This window comes from Palaemon carinicauda, chromosome 41, assembly GCF_036898095.1.
Source record: "Palaemon carinicauda isolate YSFRI2023 chromosome 41, ASM3689809v2, whole genome shotgun sequence".
Lineage (NCBI taxonomy): Eukaryota > Metazoa > Arthropoda > Malacostraca > Decapoda > Palaemonidae > Palaemon > Palaemon carinicauda.
The window spans coordinates 48,887,281-48,906,448 of record NC_090765.1 but is presented as its reverse complement, the minus strand read 5'-3'; the positions used below and the strand labels follow the sequence as shown (position 1 = coordinate 48,906,448).

General features: G+C 39.1%; 1 protein-coding gene across 2 annotated transcripts in view; it reads right to left on the bottom strand.

Moving 5' to 3' along the window:
- The window catches only part of LOC137632613 (acyl-CoA:lysophosphatidylglycerol acyltransferase 1-like), a 95,898-nt gene that overhangs the window by 42,452 nt on the left and 34,278 nt on the right, over positions 1 to 19,168 (bottom strand). For both annotated transcript variants that reach the window (XM_068364663.1, XM_068364662.1), the window contains exon 2: positions 15,358 to 15,497. In XM_068364663.1, the coding sequence (XP_068220764.1) occupies positions 15,358 to 15,377 (20 nt within the window). In that variant the 5' untranslated portion in view covers positions 15,378 to 15,497. The remainder of the gene's footprint in view (positions 1 to 15,357; positions 15,498 to 19,168) is intronic.

Below are 19,168 nucleotides of genomic sequence, written 5' to 3'. Positions count from 1 at the left end.
CAAAAAGAAAAAAAAAGCTACATAATCAATCTTTAGGTTTTATACAGTGCTTATTATGGATTATAGCAGCCTAGCTTTAGGTTGGACTAACATTTGAAAACCACTGCTGTACTTTGATTTACATCCAAGTGACACAAATTAAAATTTGCAAAGCCACAGCAAAACAATTCATTTTGCTCCATCAAGGAATGACCTTTTTATATGTTAACGGTTTCTGAATTATTAGTTTGAAACCCTTTCATACTAGCATATCAAATAAGTTATTTTTCCAAAATTGGACAAGCAATGCCAACAACCTCTGTTCATATGAACTTCAAAAACTTTTCACAAATCAATTGTGAAAATCATCGTCGAACTCTCCAGGGGAAAACTTTGAGGCTCCTTTCCACAAGCTACAGATGGTTTTCACAGCCAGCTTACACCAATACTATACAAATGTAAAGCAGCCAGTTGATACCGTCAACCAAGACAAAGCCTTAGCAAATCTCTAAAAATACTTACAAGGACCTTGATCAAGCATTTACATCAAAGTACCTGCAAATAATTTCAAGTTCACAGAAGCTTTAGATCTGATTGAAAATATCGCTAAAGAGGAATCAAATGTTACCAACTTCTAAAGGATACACAAGAAAAGCTGAATACTTTTGCTGCAGTCATAGGGTTAATGTCAAGAAAGTATCCCCAAGTAAATTTAATACCCTGTAATCAAATATGAATATTGAAAATTACTGTACGAAACAAAATTTCATTTTCATCTGTTCAATATCTTTAGCCAACTTGTAAAAAAATAGGAAAATATTCTATAAAATTCCATACCAATCGGAAGTCTTGCCCTTGACATCAGTCCTCACTGCAACACCACCCAGAAGTTATTTTCTGTATACTTATGCTTGCCTGTGTTTATCTAAAGCTTACTCAGTAAATAGCAAATAAGCCATCAATCATATTTAGGGGTGGTAAATATTTTGAACCCGCCAAGTACCCTACTTACATTGTACAAAGTTTCCCGCAAAGAGACGTTCTAAATGTGATGATCCTTCGATAAAATAAAAACAAAAATAAGTAAAATAATGGGTGAAAGTTCAAAGCTCTAACACATACAAGAATCTTATGAGCAATTATCTAATACTGTACTACAAAATTTATATTATGCATAAAACTAGACCCTATGATTTGTCTTTACCCCTTACAGTAAAATACTTCTAAAAGTAAATTTCACCATAAAACCACCACATTTGTTCAGCAGTATTTTCCCTTATAATACACCAAACAGTATAGTAGTATTTACACAAATAATTTTGTCATAATCCTGTGGATTAAAATCTTTGACTACTGCCTCAAATGGGAAATTCCATTTTGCTACCTCACCGCCAGTTTAAATTTGTATACAGCAACAACAAAAATATACATGAAGGGTGCTGTGACAGAAATAAAACATCCGGAGTATGCTGATAAATATATACAGCATATACTCCAAAATAGTTCGTTCAGACATTTGACCACAAAACAAACCTAAGCCATACACTGCATAAAGTATTGATATACACGTGGGTTTTTGTGAGGAAAATTAAAAACAAAATGGCATTTGAGAAATCAAAGGTCCTAATAAAAGCCCTTCAGACCTTAAAAGAAAGAGCAGAAAAGTAACTGAACTTGTTAAAATTGAATAGTTAATGAAAAAAAAAAGTTGTGATACATAAATGTACACCTACCAAAAAGAGTACAGTACAGTATTCAGAACTAAACAGCTGTGATGGTACATAAAACTTATATAAACTGAGACCTCATCCCATATAGGCAGATATTCATACAATATATTTTTTTTTTTTTACTTGCGATATTAAAAGAAATATCAATCTAAAGTAGTACTGTACCTTGGGTTACAAGAAACTTTGGATATGAGCTTTCAAATTTGAATTGGGTTACAAGTATTGCATCGGCGTGCAACCAAAAATTTCATGTCTCATGAGGATTTCTCATGGACAAGTACGAACAAGAGTATAAGGCAATGAGCAAAAAACATTCGTGCGGTGCACACACATCACCCTCGCAGTGTCAACGTCGTGTCCATCCAGATAAGGCTTCAGCAGGGCAAAAAAAGAATCTGTTTACTGACAACGTATTGGCTCACTTTTATGCCATTGTAACAAACTGCAAAAGCAGTAGTATCTAAATAGGTTCCTTGTGAATAATTGAATGTAAGAGAGTAAAAAGATGAAAAAAAAGTGTCCAAAAAGAGTAAGGTAAATTAAAAGATTTACCTGGTGAATGGAATTAATGAAAGCAAAAGAACTCCCAATATCTTACCAAAGTTCTCAAACACAGATTCTCCTTCCAAGCGGTAACCCCTCACCTCCTCTCTTGTCTCCCTCATGCCAGCCATGACTCTCCTCAGAGGTTAAGTGTGAATTAATTTGTCAATCATCTCTATTTCTAACTGTGAATTATTGATTTTATATTCATTTCTGATTTTGTGGGTTGCAATTTGTACAATAATTACTGCTACAAACCTTTAAAAATTATTGTACATTTGTGTTTATGAACATGTGGAATGCATCAAGCGAATTTTCTTAATTTTTTTTATGGGACAAACCGTTTAGCACTTAATGTCGCAAGCGAGCTCCCAGAACGAATGACTCATACCCCAAGGTACTACTGTATATCTCTAAAATCTATTCTATTATTTCAATATGAAAAATAAATAAATTTGGTTCATAGTAAAAGGAGTAAGGGTGTAATTATTTGTAAAAGCACAGTACAGTGAACCCTCGCTACTTCGCGGTTCGACCATCGCGGATTCACCACTTCGCGGATTTTTTCCATAACCCATATATATACAGTAATATATATATATATATATATATATATATATATATATATATATATATATATATGTATGCATGTATTTATGTAAATATGTATATGTGTATACATATAAATATATATATATATACACACACAGACACACACACACACACACACATATATATATATATATATATATATATATATATATATATATATATATATATATATATATATATATATATATATCTAAAGTAGGAAGATGTGATGTAGTTCTAAGGGAAAAGTATGGGAAATATGTCTGGGTAATAAGCAAAGCTCTACCTCCAGTTTGTTTCTTCATTAGGATCAGAGATAAATATAAACAAAACATTGGTTGCCATTTTTTATCGTGCTTTTTAGCATGTTTAGGAAATGCATGATATAAAATCACCTTTAATATTTGTGCCTGTTTTAGTTTAGGGTATTGTAGTAAATGCATTAAGTGTTCTGTACATTAAAAGGTAGTACTACGTACAGGGGAAGGTTTTAAAAGTCTGAATATACATGTTGAATAAATAGGTAAATATGGTGTCACTACTTCGCGGATTTTCACCTATCGCGGCCGCGTCTGGAACCTATCTACCGCGATAAACGAGGGTTCACTGTATTCAAACTGAATTTATATTGCAGATATATGGAAATGTAGATTTATAAGGAAATATCTGAAAATACTGTAATATGTTCTTTCATTGGCAAATGCCTACTGGCCGCAACAAAGTAGATACACAATAGGGGATGAATATTTTGTATAAGTAACCCATGCCTAGGATTTTATATACAGTATATAATTTAAGTGATAAAATATCTAGGTAAAAATCTATGATAAATAAAATTTGAAATTTAATCTATGAGAACTATGCTTCTTAGAATCATTAAAATCTTAAAAACAGGAACATTCAAAGAATCCGATAAAATAGACAAACTTTTCTCACGAAAACATATATATTATGTCTTCTAAAATTTTTACAGTAAAAAAAAAAATGACCACCTGACCAAATCAACAGATTGCGGAAGACTGTCGACCAATCTCCACATACAACCAAAAAACAACAAAGTTCCAAGAGAAAGAATAAGGTACTAGGAATTAGGGGAACGTAGTGGTAGATCCTTCACCAACTACTGCATTCGCAGCAACGAATGGACCCAAAGTGTAGCAGTCCTCATAAAGAGTCTGGACATGTTTTAAGTAATGGGATGCGAAAACAGACTTACTTCTCCAAAAAGTCGCATCCATTATGCTTTGCAGAGAACGATTTTGTTTAAAAGCTACCAAAGTAGCCACTGCTCTTACTTCGTGTGCCTTCACCTTGAGCAGTCTAAGATCTGCCTCATCACACTGTGAATGAGCTTCTCTAATTAAAAGCCTTATAAAAAAGGATAGAGCATTCTTCGACATAGGATGCGAGGGCTTCTTGACTGCACACCAGAGCGCCTTCGAGCTGCCTCTCAAGCTCTTCGTTCTGTCCAAATATACCCTTAGAGCTCTAACAGGACAGAGTAATTTTTCTATCTCATCGCCCACTATGTCATAGAGATCAGTAATTTCAAAAGACTTAGGCCATGGACGAGAAGGAAGTTCATTCTTGGCCAGAAAACCCTGCTGCAAGGAACATATTGCTTTCCCGTTCGTTTCTGAATCCAATGTTCTTGCTGAAAGCATGGAGCTCACCGACTCTTTTAGCCGTCGCCAAGCTCACTAAGAAAAGGGTCTTCAAAGTCATATCTTTAAAAGTGGCAGAGTGCAGAGGCTCAAAACTGTCACTCTTAAGGAATCTAAATACCACATCCAAATTCCAAGCAGGTGAAACCTGATGACATCTCTTAGATGTTTCAAAAGACCTAAGAAGGTCTTGTAAATCTTTATTGTTGGAGAGATCCAAATTTGTCTGAAAACAGTTGCCAGCATACTTCTGTATCCTTTAATCGTCGAGGCAGAGAAGTTACGCTTATTTCTAAGATCTAAAAAGAAATCGGCAATCTTTGTTATAGAGGTATTGGACGAAGACACCGAGTTAGCCCTACTCCATTCTCTGAATACCTCCCATTTGGACTGATACACCCTGATGGTAGAGGCTCTCCTTGCTCTTGCAATAGCCTTGGCTGCCTCCTTCGAAAATCCTTAGATCTTACGAGTTTGTCGATAGTTTGAAGGCAGTCAGACGTAGAGTTCGGAGGTTTTGGTGATTTCTTGCACCAAATGGGGCTGTCTGAGAAGATCTGCTCTTGACGGAATGCTTCTCGTCACATGCACTATCCACTCCAGTACCTCTGTGAACCAGACTCTTGACGGCCAGAAAGGAGCAATTAGGGTCATCCTGGTCCCCTTGTGAGATACGAACTTTTGCACCACTTTGTATAGGATCTTGAATGGTGGAAACGCGTACACATCCATGTGTGTCCAATCTAACAGGAACGCGTCTATGTGAGCTGCCTCGAGATCCGGAACTGGAGAGCAGTACGTTCCCAGTCTCTTTGTCTTGGAGGTTGCAAACAGATCTATGAGGGGACGACCCCATAACCGCCACAGCTTCTTGCAAACGTCCAGATGTAGCGTCCACTCTGTGGGAAGAACTTGGTCCCCCCTGCTGAGCCTGTCCGCACTCACATTCTTAACTCCTTGAATGAACCGTGTCAATAAAAGAATCCTCCTTTCCTTCGCCCAAAGGAAAAGAGATCTCGCTAACTCGTACAGCGACTTCGAGTAGGTTCCCCCCCTGCTTTGTTATACTATATACGCTAGGGCCGTGGTGCGGTCCGCATTGACTTGAACTACCTTGTCTAGGACCAGATCCTCGAATCCTCTGAGGGCTAAGTGCACTGCTAAGAGCTCCTTCTGATTGATATGAAGAGCCTCCTGTTCCTTTGTCCAACGACCCGAGATTTCTCTTTTTCCCAATGTTGCTCCCCACCCCGAATTTGAGGCGTCTGAAAACAACACGAGGTCTGGGTTCCTCTGCTCCAACGAGAGGCCCTCGTTGAGTCTGTGAGCGTTGTTCCACCATCGAAGGTGTGCTCTGATCGTACTCGTAATGGGAATACTCTCCCTGTCAAGACTGTCTCCCCTCTTCCAATGAGCATTGAGGTGAAATTGAAGGGGACGTAGGTGCAGTCTCCCCAGGGATACAAACTTCTCTTAGAGACGAGAGGGTTCCCAGAAGACTCATCCATTCTCTTACTGAAGTGACTTTCTTCTTCATAAAGGCCTCCAGCCTTGGAAGTGCTGACTGAACTCTTGCAGGCAACGGAAAAGCCCGAAAATCCAGACTCTGAATCTCCATCCCCAAATAAAGGATCTTCTGGGATGGAGTCAGCTGTGACTTCTTTGGGCTCACTAGGAGTCCCAATTCTTCTGTCAAATCTAAAGTCACCTGAAGGTCCTTCAAACAGCGATCGGCTGAGGGAGCTCTTATAAGCCAATCGTCCAAGTACAGGGAGGCTCTGATGCCTCTCGAGTGCAGCATATTCGCCACATTCATCACTAGTTTCGTAAAAATCAGAGGAGCTGTGCAGAGGCCGTAACATAAGGCTCAAAACTGGAAGACTTCCTTCCCGTATACGAACCTCAGGTAACGCCTGCAGCTTGGATGTATCGGAAAATGGAAATAAGCGTCCTGGAGGTCCAATGATACCATCCAATCGCCTTTCCTCACAGCTGCCAGTACGGTCTTCTGAGTCTCCATGGTGAATTTCGAGTTCTGGATGTAGCAGTTGAGCGCGCTTACATCCAGAACCGGTCTCCATTCCCCTGAACTCTTGGGGACTAGGAACAAGCGGTTGTAAAACCCCGGAGACTCCAAGTCCCGCACCTTCTCTATCGCTCTCTTTTCCAGCAAAAGCGACACCTGAAGCTGCATGGCTTGCCTCTTTGGTTTTCTCTTGCACTTGGGCGAAAGATCCACAGGATCTGCGGCTAAAGGAGGTTTTGATAAGAACGGAATCTTGTATCCTTCCTTTAGAAGACGTACGGACCAAGGGTCCACTCCCTTCTTCTCCCAGGCCTGCCAGTAGTAGTTTAGCCTGGCTCCCACTGCTGCTTGAAGGGGAGAGCAGTCAGACCCTGCCTCGACTGGGCTTGGCTCCTCTTTTCTTGGACTTCTTTGCCTCCGATTTGAAATTACTTCTCCCTGCAGGCTTGCCCCGAAAGTGCTGAGCAGAATGAGAATATGATGTCCCCTCCTTTGTTCTACGAGAAGAAAAGGACGTAGGCAAAACCTTACTGGCTGTTTTGGCAACCAAATCATGAGTAACCTTCTGAGTCAAATTTGCAGCCACTTCCTTCGCTAAGTCCTGTGGAAAAAGAGCTGAAGACATGGGCGCAAAAAGCAACTCCGATCTCTGACATGGAGTGACCCCCCCAGAGAGGAAGGAACACAAAGTTGCTCTCTTCTTCACAACTCCCGCAGTAAACAGAGCAGCCAGCTCGTTAGAACCATCTCTAATTGCCTTGTCCATACAAGACATAAGCTGGTCAAGATTACTCGTATCTGTGTCCTTCATTTCAGTTACTTTTCTGTTTAAGGCTCCCAGTGACCAGTCAAGCAAATTAAACACCTCAAAAGCCTTGAACAATCCTTTCAAGAGATGGCCAAACTCCGACACTGACCACCACACTTTAGTCTTCCTCATTGCCAGGCGACGGGAAGAGTCCACCAGGTTTGAGAAGTCTCCCTGCGCAGAAGCCGGAACTCCCAAACCCAAGACTTCCCCCGTCTCATACCAAACGCTCGACTTGGAAGCTAACTTGGCTGGTGGAAACGCGAAGCATATCTTGCCCAGAGCTTTCTTTGAATCCAACCATGCTTCCATTAATTTCAATACTCTCTTAGAAGAGCGGGAAAGAACCATTTTTGTATAAAAGGATGTCTTTGCTGCTTTACAGAAGGTAAATTCAGGAGGAGGAGATCGCGGAGCAACATGCGTAAAATTGTCTGGAAATAATTCCGTGAAGACTAGCATTAGCTTCTTGAGGTCCACCAAATGTTGAGGTGGTTTCTCCTCTTCTCCCTCCAAGATATCATCCAATTGTTCCTCCCGAGATAGAACCTCATCCGGATCTTCCTCCAACAAATCAGTGAATGGAGCTGTGTTTTGATCATAACATTGACCTTCCTGTGCAGGCGCGTCAGTGGCGACATGGGCGCGCTTGCGTTGTTCCATATTCACATCCAATTGACAGCCACTCGCCTTGCGTTTGCTGTCACGATTGGTTTTACTATGGGGAGAATCTAGCTGGCGTTGATGCTCCGCCGCGTCCTGGCACGCCGCGCTCACGCGATGCTCGCGCTGACGCTCCGCCATTCCATGACTCGATTGGCGTGAGTCGTCAGGCTGACGCTTGGTGCCAGCCTGCCGCTGCCACTGATGCTCCGCGGCTTCATCGATTAACTGCTGAGCTTCGTCACGCTGCCGATTAGGTTCTGCTTATTGCTGCCGCTGACGCTCCGCCTCCCACCTGCTCCCATCCTGCAGCTTCGCGGTTCGCTCCGCTATTTTGCGAGCGTCATCACGCTTGGAGTGACGATCGGCTGTATACACTTTAGCTAGATGTTGTCAAACAGGGCTCTGTCGAGACAAATCTACTTCAACCTGCCGCTGAGCAGTGAAACTGGGAGACCGCCTGTGCAATATCACGTCAGCCTCAGAGACAACAGGTCGGCTGTGCGACAACGGGTCTACTACGGAAGACTGACGCCCAGCCACGCTGGCAACAGCAGGTCGATAAGACTGCACCATCGACGAGACCTGCTGTTTCAAGTCCAACAACATAGACCACTTTGGATCACCTTGAGGCGATAATCGCACAGCCTTTTCTACAGCGAATTCGCCCTCTTCAGCGCTATCCAACCGTTCACCACTTTCGGGAGAAGAACCCCAATCCGAAGGGAGAGGCGGAGCATGAATCGTCACGCCCGAACCAGGTATTAACTCTGCATCTGAATGAATCACTTTATCTCTATCGGAACCCACATTCGAGCGCTTCGCAGGCGAACACTCGTCAAGGGACCGAAAACGCTCAGGTGTATCCCAATGACTACAACTTGGCTGTTGGAGAGGGAACGTGCCGCTGTTCCACTGACTGAACTTTCCTCTTAATCGGTCAAGAGGTTTGACGCCACCTCTCGTCACGTGACCCTTCATCTGAAGAAGGGGACAAAGCACTAACCTCACCTTTTCTATGGTGAGGGTGAGCGACCTGAGCTATGGCAGCAGGATCACTCGAGGGAACGTCTGCGCGATTGATGAAGCCTTTCATTCCCTTTCGCCGTTCGACATAACTTCTCCCCTGAGTCCGGGAGCTTGACAGAGGTCTTAGGCTAGGAGAACGACAGGATCGCGCAGGCGCGCCCTCTACAACACTGAACACATTTGTCGAACTTTTAACACTCGATTGATCACTAGTACGACCACCTTTAAGTAAATTAATTTCCGACATAATTTGCTTTTTATCCGCCGCTAAAGATTCAACACTCACACCGAGAGCTTGAATCGCGGACAACATCTCCCTCATCGTAGGTTCATTCGGCTCTTGATCTACCACTACGAGAGAAGGAATAGGATTAATGATATCAGACAGGTACAGTATATCCACAGAACGGGAAGAACTACATCTAATTCTATCTCTCTCTAATTTCTGAGTATAACTCTCATAAGCTACCCACTGACTTTCAGTTAACGAAGAACATTCTTCACACCGATCCCCAAAAAAACACGATTTTCCCCTACATTTAACACAAATTGTATATAGATCAACAGAACCCTTAGGAAGGCGAGTGTGACAACCCTTACTACACTTCCTATATACAGGGGAGGGGTCGGCCATATTGAAAAGTGATGAGAGAGAATTAAACAATAACAAAGGTCAAAACAACTAAATAACTCCAAAATAATAAAGGTTTCAAGAAAAAATTAAAGCGAAAGCCAAAAACAAAAAGACAGAGTACATCACCAAATAAACCGTCCAATTGAATGTAAATAGCGAGTGAATTTTCAACGTTCTGGCCAGTATGGCCGGCAGAGAAAATCTGAAGTGGATGGATTAGTTCTACCTGTAGTCCACCAGGGCACTAATGTACACCTGGCATATCTGCGATAGCCGCGAGTTTTGAATAGTTCTGCCGGGGCGTCAGGGACTTTAGCCATTCTTATATAACCAGCGAGTAAGTTTTATGTTTAATAAATGGGATTAAACAATAGAAAATGTAGCTGTAATCTATAATAGGGGTAACTATAATAGTACAGTAGATATGGTACTGTATATTTTGTACAGTGAACCCTCGCTACTTCGCGGTTCGACCATCGCGGATTCACCACTTCGCGGATTTTTTCCATAACCCATATATATACAGTAATATATATATATATATATATATGTATGCATGTATTTATGTATATATGTAGGTATGTATATGTGTATACATATAAATATATATATATATATACACACACACACACATATATATATATATATATATATATATATATACATATACTGTATATATATATATTATATATATATATATATATATATATATATATATATATATCTAAAGTAGGAAGATGTGATGTAGTTCTAAGGGAAAAGTATGGGAAATATGTCTGGGTAATAAGCAAAGCTCTACCTCCAGTTTGTTTCTTCATTATGATCAGAGATAAATGTAAACAAAACATTGGTTGCCATTTTTTATCGTGCTTTTTAGCGTGTTTAGGAAACGCATGATATAAAATCACCTTTAATATTTGTGCCTGTTTTAGTTTAGGGTACTGTAGTACATGCATTAAGTGTTCTGTACATTAAAGGGTAGTTTGTTAACAGTACTACGTACAAGGGAAGGTTTTAAAAGTCTGAATATACATGTTGAATAAATAGGTAAATATGGTGTCACTACTTCGCGGATTTTCACCTATCGCGGCCGCGACTGGAACCTATCTACCGCGATAAACGAGGGTTCACTGTATATGTACAGTATTGTACTGCATGCATAGTATTTTCCATTTATTATTACATGATGTTGTAATACCTTAATTTACAAGTATTAACAGTTAGTTTAAGAATATTGAATGGCTCATATGTATTTGGCTGTACAGTATATCAATGTGGTTATACTGTAGCTTCATTATAAGATCTAATGTGGTGTTTTGTAGGGGTTGGAACGAATTAGGCAATTTGCATGTGAAATGTGACTCAACACGAAAAAATTACTTTACGAAAACCACTCTAGAACTAATTACTTTTGAGTTGCGGGGCATTACTGTATCTGGGTCTGGATGTACTCCCTGAATACGACACTAATGAACAAAAACAGTTTTGCTTGTCGTAAACTTGAATTAATTCATATCAGCCAATTTAATTATTTTGTCAATTGAGAGTTGTAATTTTCACTCAACCATCAACATTCTAGCTTAAGCAAATGATAAGGAGAGATCATCTACAAACAATGTTGAGAGAATATCTCTGGGAATGACAGAGGATCTCCCATTAATGGCTAATACAAATAGGGTTACACTCAGCATACTATCTGGGGAACTCCCTCTTCCTGATATTTCCTCTCTGCAATGTGAGGTTGAGGAGATTGTTACATTTGAAAGGTCCATGGGGCTGATCGTCGATGAGAACAACATTAATGAACTTCTTGAGGAGCACCAAGAGGAGCTTACGACAGACGACCTGAAGGAGTTGGATGCCATGCAAGTGAACGTCATTCAAGAACAGTTTTCTAGTGGCAAAGAAGAGGACGACCCTATGATAACAGCTTTTATAGAAAACACGCGCCCTGAAAAGGTTTGCACAGGTCGTGTTCTTGCACAGTGTAATGACGTTTGCCTGACTTATTTTAGTAACATTTTAAAAAGCAGTCAAAAACTTCTTTTAATGACTATTCTTTAATTAGGCTATTAGTGGAAGTGATGAAGAAATTGATGAAATTTAGAAAGTAGAAAACGTAAAGTAAAAAATAAAAAAAAAAAATTGAAAAAGGCAAGAAAAAAATGTTCTAAATTTTTTGTAAAGTTAAATGTTAAATGTTTTCTGCCATCAAATTGTCCTCCTCTTCTGACACCCCTTTCACTTTTGGACATCGCCTCACTCAAAAGGTAAGGTTCCACATTTTCAGTACAGTATTTCACTTATTACTGCATTATTTTCTAATAATTACTTCATTTACAGGTATTAACAGTTAGGTTAGGTATTGAATAATTCAAAAGTACAGTATTTGGTTGTATTTCATTGTGGTTGTACAGTATAAAAATTTAAAATGGTGTTTTTTGTAGGTCTTAGTACGAATTAGCCGATTTATATGTAAATCGTGACACATAAAAAAAAAAAACAATACTGTACGAAAGCCACTCCAAAATAATTTAATTTCGTATCTAGAGGTATTACTGTATTCTTTTCCCATATTTCTTCTGTACAAAAGGAAGGGTCATAGTGCTCACCTCTCCCCCCATTCCCCCGAAGAGGAAGTCAAGTCATTATGGTCCCCACTAGTCGCCTTGTACAAAAAAGATGAAGCATTGGATTCATGACCGCCTGGATTCGATGTTCTGGCCACGAACTCCTGAACTTAAACCATGGAGATCTTCTATACTTCAGAATGACTAGCGACACAGGAAAAAATATTCCGTTTCCTAGTCACTTGCCTAGTCTACCCCGTGGCAGTAAAATCCTTTTTGTTCTCCAGCTTTGAACTTTCCCATGAAGAGGTAAAGCATGCTACAACATTCAACCCAAGGTCAGGCCACGGCGTCACCTGGAAGCTCACCATGGAAGCAGCTTCCATCAAGGCAGACTTGGAAGCTGGGATGATGGCAGGCTCCGACCCGTGTCTTTCCACCGATGTCCCTGGAATCAGGGTTGTAACTATGGCATCAATAAGCTGAGCAGGACTCACTTCCAACAATCCATAAAATCTCTTCTGCCTTGAGTACACTTGTGGCAGAATTGTTAAAACTGCCTGCTTTGAGAAAATTACTTTACCCAAAAGCTTGTGCATTTGCCTTCTCATTTGCTTTGAGAGCCAGTTCCAAGGTTCGTCTTGAGCCTTGCAAAGACCCAAATAAGCGGTCAATGGAGGTCTTGAACATCTTGACAAGAACAACCCTGGATACTTCCCATTAGCCATTCATGTCCTTGATAAAGATGAGGAATTTTAATAAGGTTGCTTCAGATTCTAGGATTTCTGCTTTCACTTGAGCAAGCCCTTTTTCCTGAGTTGTTACATCAACGTTGCTCAATTAGTCTCCTAAAATGGTACAAGGGAGTCAGAATAATCCATATTATTATAATTCTGATTTTGTTGTGAACTGATATTCAATTTGACCTTCAAACGGTTACTGTATTAATACGCCTATTGCTTATTCACCCCTCCCTAGTATCTCCTCGAATTCTGTAACTAGACCATCACTCGACTAGTCTCCAAAAATTAGTAGAAGGGAATCGGAACGATCCATGAATCATCAAGTTTCGGCTTTCTCCTTCCTTGTTCTAATACAGAACCTAGATAGGCTATATTCTAATGAAGTGGCGGCCATGACCAAGAGGCTCTCTTCCTTGGCTGTTTTGTAAGTGCCGTTTGATCAAACGCGAGCCTTGGGCCACTGGTCGAAGACCTGTAATGTCAGGCTTCCAGTTTCACTCCTGAAGAACCTGTGGATTGTGTTGTCCTTGGGTTGCATTTATAAGCATGAGGAATTCCTCGCAAGCAGGTGGATTTTTCTAACAGGTAAGCGCATACGGCTAGGGAAAGAAGCGTGTTCCAGCATTTGCATCTTTTCCGGTGAAGGCGAGAGCCGAGGTCAGAGCTTGCAGTTAGTGATTTGTATAGTAGTACGCTAGTTTGCGCATGTGAACAAGTAAGAGGTTGAATACAAAATAGCCCTAGTTGCCGGTCACACAGAAATGCTAGTGGGCACGTGTACAGATCAGTGCACCCCAGTAGGAGAGGGCATGCTGACAGGTAAAACTCTCTCTACAAAGGAGAAACAGTAGGAGTCCCATGAACATTACTCCCACTCATCCATCTTGAGGACTTATCCGTCTAAAACAGGGCAAATAAGGCTGGAGGCCTTCCATAATGACTACCAACAAGTAAAGAGAAGTATTTGGGTGGCTTCCTGACAGACAACGACAGCACTCCAAGGGAAGAAATCCTAGGAATTCTATGAAGAGACACCACCACCAGGAGATATGTCTCTAGCACATGCCGAACACAGGAAGACACCATAAGAAGGGCAGTGACCCTCCACTTCAACTCAGCAGCAACACACCCATCCATCCATCTACCATGACACTTCCCCAATTTTGGGAGTTAGCCAACATCTAAAAAGAAACAAAAGGGGATTTTTTCTCATCATTATGTTTTGTATGACAAGGGAGTCAGCCGAGTTTGGTTGGTACTGTTAGGGTGTCACAGCGCACCCTTGCCCATTTTCAACCACAAATGAAGCTTCATATGCTGACTTCCATACTGCCATTACCTCGAGGTAGCAGCAGGGCCTACCGGAACAACATTACAATCCCTTGCCATTCATTTCTATTGGTAGCACACACTTTTGCCTCGCTCACATCTAGCCTCCTGTCACTTAGGGATTTCCTCACTCCATCTATCCACTCAAACCTCGGCCTTCCTCTTGTGCTTCTCATCAACTCTCGCATTCATAACCTAATTCAGCAGATGACCATTTTCCATCCTCTCAACATGTCCATACCACATCATCACATTCATATCTACTCTAGCTGCTAATTCATTTCTCACACCGATTCTCACTGTCATTCCTAACCCTATACAATCCAGATACACCAGCCATACTCCTCAGATAGGTACAAGAAAGTCAGCTACGGTTATCGGGAAAACTGTATAACCTTCTTCATTAATATTCCTCGGACTGAAAAAAATGCCAACAATTATCTAAAATAAAAAACAAATGATTAAAACTGCCCATTGATGGTGCCAGAAGAACATCTGTGCTCTCTGGCAGCTGAAATCAAAGTGGTCACTAAGTGTTCTGGGGGAGGGGTTTCCCACCAACCACCAATAACTACCGACACCTCGTTATAAATTCTAACAGCAGAGTTTCAGCTATGCTGAAGGCATACTCATATTATAGGATGAGAGTTTGGATCCGCGTAGGAACAAATACATTTTACAAATACATGTGAAAATAATGCACAAATAAAATCGTCTGAATCAAGTTTTTTGTTGTTCTATTTACTCAGAAATCATCCTGCACTGTGTTTTTAATATAAGGTAGATCAGTAAGGGTATAGCAACCCCACGGAGGGAGATACATGAACAAGAGGACATTTCTAATATATTTTCATTCGGAAGTCATATGAGTTAGCACTTCTGAATTAATAACATTTTATCTTAAAATATAAAATTCATAGGAAACAATTTTATAGCAAGCATAGTAATAAAATCATCTTGAAGATCATCAGCTGTAAAACAGAGCTGAGAGTTTCACTAAAGTTTAGACCCACCAAAATATCTCAAATGAACAATTGTTTCAACTCACTCTTCAGAAGCGTGGTCCATGATGAGATGATGAAAATAATGGGTGACATACAGCAAAAGGTAGTGGCAAAGTGTCAAGAAGAGCCAAAGCAGCTCAATGGTTTTGTCAGATTTGCTAAGGCATCTCTCACAGCTTCTTATCTGGAAAAGATAATCCTGTATTCAAAGTCCAAACCTGATATAATGCAGAAGGGTAAAAGGAGAGGTTATCAAAATATTATCCATGGATATCAGAAATGAAATCACTCATGAGTGAAAAACCAGATCTCTAGACAATAGTTAATGAGTAGTTTACCTTGAAATGCATCTGATCAATTAAGTTAAATAAAACTGACATTTATCATAAATATATATTAGAAAAACATATTAGCATGTAACTCCACATTTTTGCATATATTATTTTTTACCCTAATTACTTAATTCTTTAACTACTTCAATTTCAACATGTCTAATCAACACATACATACATAAGTAGAGAGATCTCCTAAGTAACACTGTATAGTAACACCCAGCCATAGGTCATTAATTCCCAAGTTGATTTTAAATGTAGGCCAGATTTGGGACTATAAAGTGACTTCTACATTTACTATTCCCATAATGAACATGAAAAAGTATTTAAAACCAGCTACAATTTAAAAAAAAAAAAAAAAATTAAAAGTACTTACAATAACAAGCTTCCTTGTGATGTACAGTACTTGATTATTATTTCATGAGATAAGAGATAAAAGTAGAACACCTTAAATTGGATTTTATTTTTTCATTTACCAGTAATATATAAGAGCGACGTACTGCACTGTATGTCAAAAAAACGTAAAGAGGAGTATTAATGAACTGATTAACAGGTGGGAGAAAGTTGAATCTGATATACAGTAAAGGTGAATTTACACGCCCTGTGTAGTAATGAATTTTTGTCTTTTCTATTGAGCATTATATAACTGAGAATGCTTTCTTGTATTTGACCCTACATAACTACAAATACTATTACTTTTGCCTGGCCTCTAAAGGCTGAAATACATTGAAAGTTTTTTCCTAGTTATATAAAGCTGCATTAACTATTCGCAGATTTCCAGCTTTCACGGGTATGTCTGTTACTTAACACCTGCTAATGGAAAGTCAAGTTTGTGTGTGTACAATTTCAATGGCTTCACTGAAATTGACGACTGTCAAATCTAGACAATGCCGTAGCAATAGAATGAAGAACATGATAGATGAAAAGGTCATCACACACCTGTAAAAAGATCAGGAATAATTGGCAAATGCAGGGTCAGACTAATCAAATCATCAACATGACTGGGCGAAGGTAAAGAAACTTGACAACACAATATGACACTGAAAATAAATTAGGTTAAATATTTTGTATAAGTAAAGCTTTGGAAAACAGATAAAAAGAATATCAACCCCATATGAAGTGCAGCATTAAAGCTGCCTATGGTATTTCCAGAGTGATTCAATATTACATCTGCAAGAATTGTAGGGTACAAAACAAGATGGTAAACTTGAGACTGTAGAGTCACCTTAGTGACTCAATGGATTAAGTTACTGTATATCGTCTAGTTCAGTTTTGATTTACCTATTACAATGGATTAAAATATATTGTCTAATTCAGTTTTGATTTGCCTATGGATATCTTTAAAAATACAATAGACCTACTACAATAAAATGATATACTGTATGTAATGTTAGCCTAACATTTGAAAAAAAAAAAAAACTTTGGGTAGAAAGGAAACATATTTCATTCAAAGGTCATTCCCCTGTAGACAAAAATTCATCATGAATGGCCTCTTCATTTTACATAACATGCTATATCCTCTTAATCTACCATCGACGAAATAAACGCGCTACGCACTCTGTATGAAAGATCTTTAATCTCACAATTAATATTGTGTTACTAATCGATATGGCTTAATTTAGCATAAAAAGATTAGTAGACTTTATTTTCAGACAACTAATTTTATTGAAAACTATTATTTATAATACCTTCACTATTTCCATTCATTTACAGTAAAATATGAGTTAACATACTTTACCTTTCATACATAAGTGCTATAAAAATCAACCCAACTGTTAACTGTTACTTAATACCAAACTTGAACACTTTAGAAAACCAAGATACTGTACTTCAGATGAAACATACCACTGGTTTTATCTGCAATCTTATCTGCAATCTTAAAATCTCCTTCAAGAGGTACTTGAACCTACCACTACTATGAATGCAAGGTAAAAACATTGGAGGAAGTGCAGTTTTAAAAGGACTGTCAGCTAAGCTTACTTAAAGCTATATTACTCAATGCACAAATATGTACAGTATGCCACTCAATAGAAGCAAACTGATAAGAGTATGAAAACTTGATAGAATTACCCAATAGTTGCAACTGAACTACATTTAATTACAACAGTATACTGTATAACCTAATTTACTATATTAAAGTTAAATAAATGTACCATACTCAAAGATACAGAGGCAATTTGTGGGAGTGTGTGGTTTCTGAGTGTATTGCTAGGGGGATCCCTTATTGTTTTTTAAAGTTTTCATAGTTTATATAGGAAATATTTATCTAAATGTTACAGTTCTGAAAATATTTTATTTTCCCCTGTTTCCTTTCCTCACTGGGCTAGTTTCCCTGTTGGGGCCCCTGGGCTTATAGCATCTTGCTTTTCCATCTAGGGTTGTAGTTTAGCAAATAATAATAATAATAATAATAATAATAATAATACTACTCCCTTTCGCCCCTGATCACAACAGGAAAGAAATATATACTTACGGTAAATTTATATAACTATATATATACAGTTATCCCCCACATATGCGAGGGTTAGGGACCAGATCCCTTCGTGACTAGCTCAAACTTGGGAATGTTTAAAAAGCCATCTAAAAATGAGTACAACTGCTTATTTTGATATATAAAATGTGTAATAACATCAAGAAATATCATCACACAATTTAGAATCATTTAAGAATAATTCTACGGCATTTTTTTTCAGAAAAAAATATACAGAATGCGGTTCATAAACACCAATTAACAAACTACCATAACACAATACATACAGTACAATGCTTTAAATATACAAAATATACAGTATTGTACTTTATTACAGCTACCCTTACTGTAGAGTGCCATTTTCTATCATGCATATACAAACCATTTTCTTTAACTTGCTCTTATTCTTAACAGTTGCTTATTTATTGTGCAGTACAGTAATACAATAAATAACCTACCTGTTTTTGTTTTGTTTGTTTTTTTTACACACTCGTATTGTTAAGCTATTTCATTGTAAAACAAGCAAGATTCATTGATGATGCATCAATAAAGGGATTTTGACGAAGGAAAAATCTATTTCTGGGCGAGAGACCCGTGTCGCCCAGTGAAATGCTCCTTTAGCACCATTTCTAAGGTATATAACTGCTATATATTACCAGAGAAAAAATTGCATAGGGATGCCAGGTTGAACCCAGCTCGCTCACCTATATAAAGTGTCGATATAATACTGGGGCGTGATAAATCACAACCAGAGGCCTCGCACCATTTAGATATCTCCTGTCAAAATCCCCGAACAGCGAGGTGCCGTTCAACATCCCACCACTACTAGCAATCCCACGCCAGTGACGTCACTCCTTATTTAGCACGCAATTTGATAGCCGTATTTTACCTTGTGTGTGAATTTCGCTGGTTTTTTTCTGGATTTACCTCAAGATGTCGGACTCCACTGTCCCTCCATCTAAGTTAAGTACCAGATCTATGAGTTTTGAGATTTTGGAGGGGGCCTTGCCCCTTTTTGTTTATATTATTCAGCTTTATTAGCTGTTTTTCATA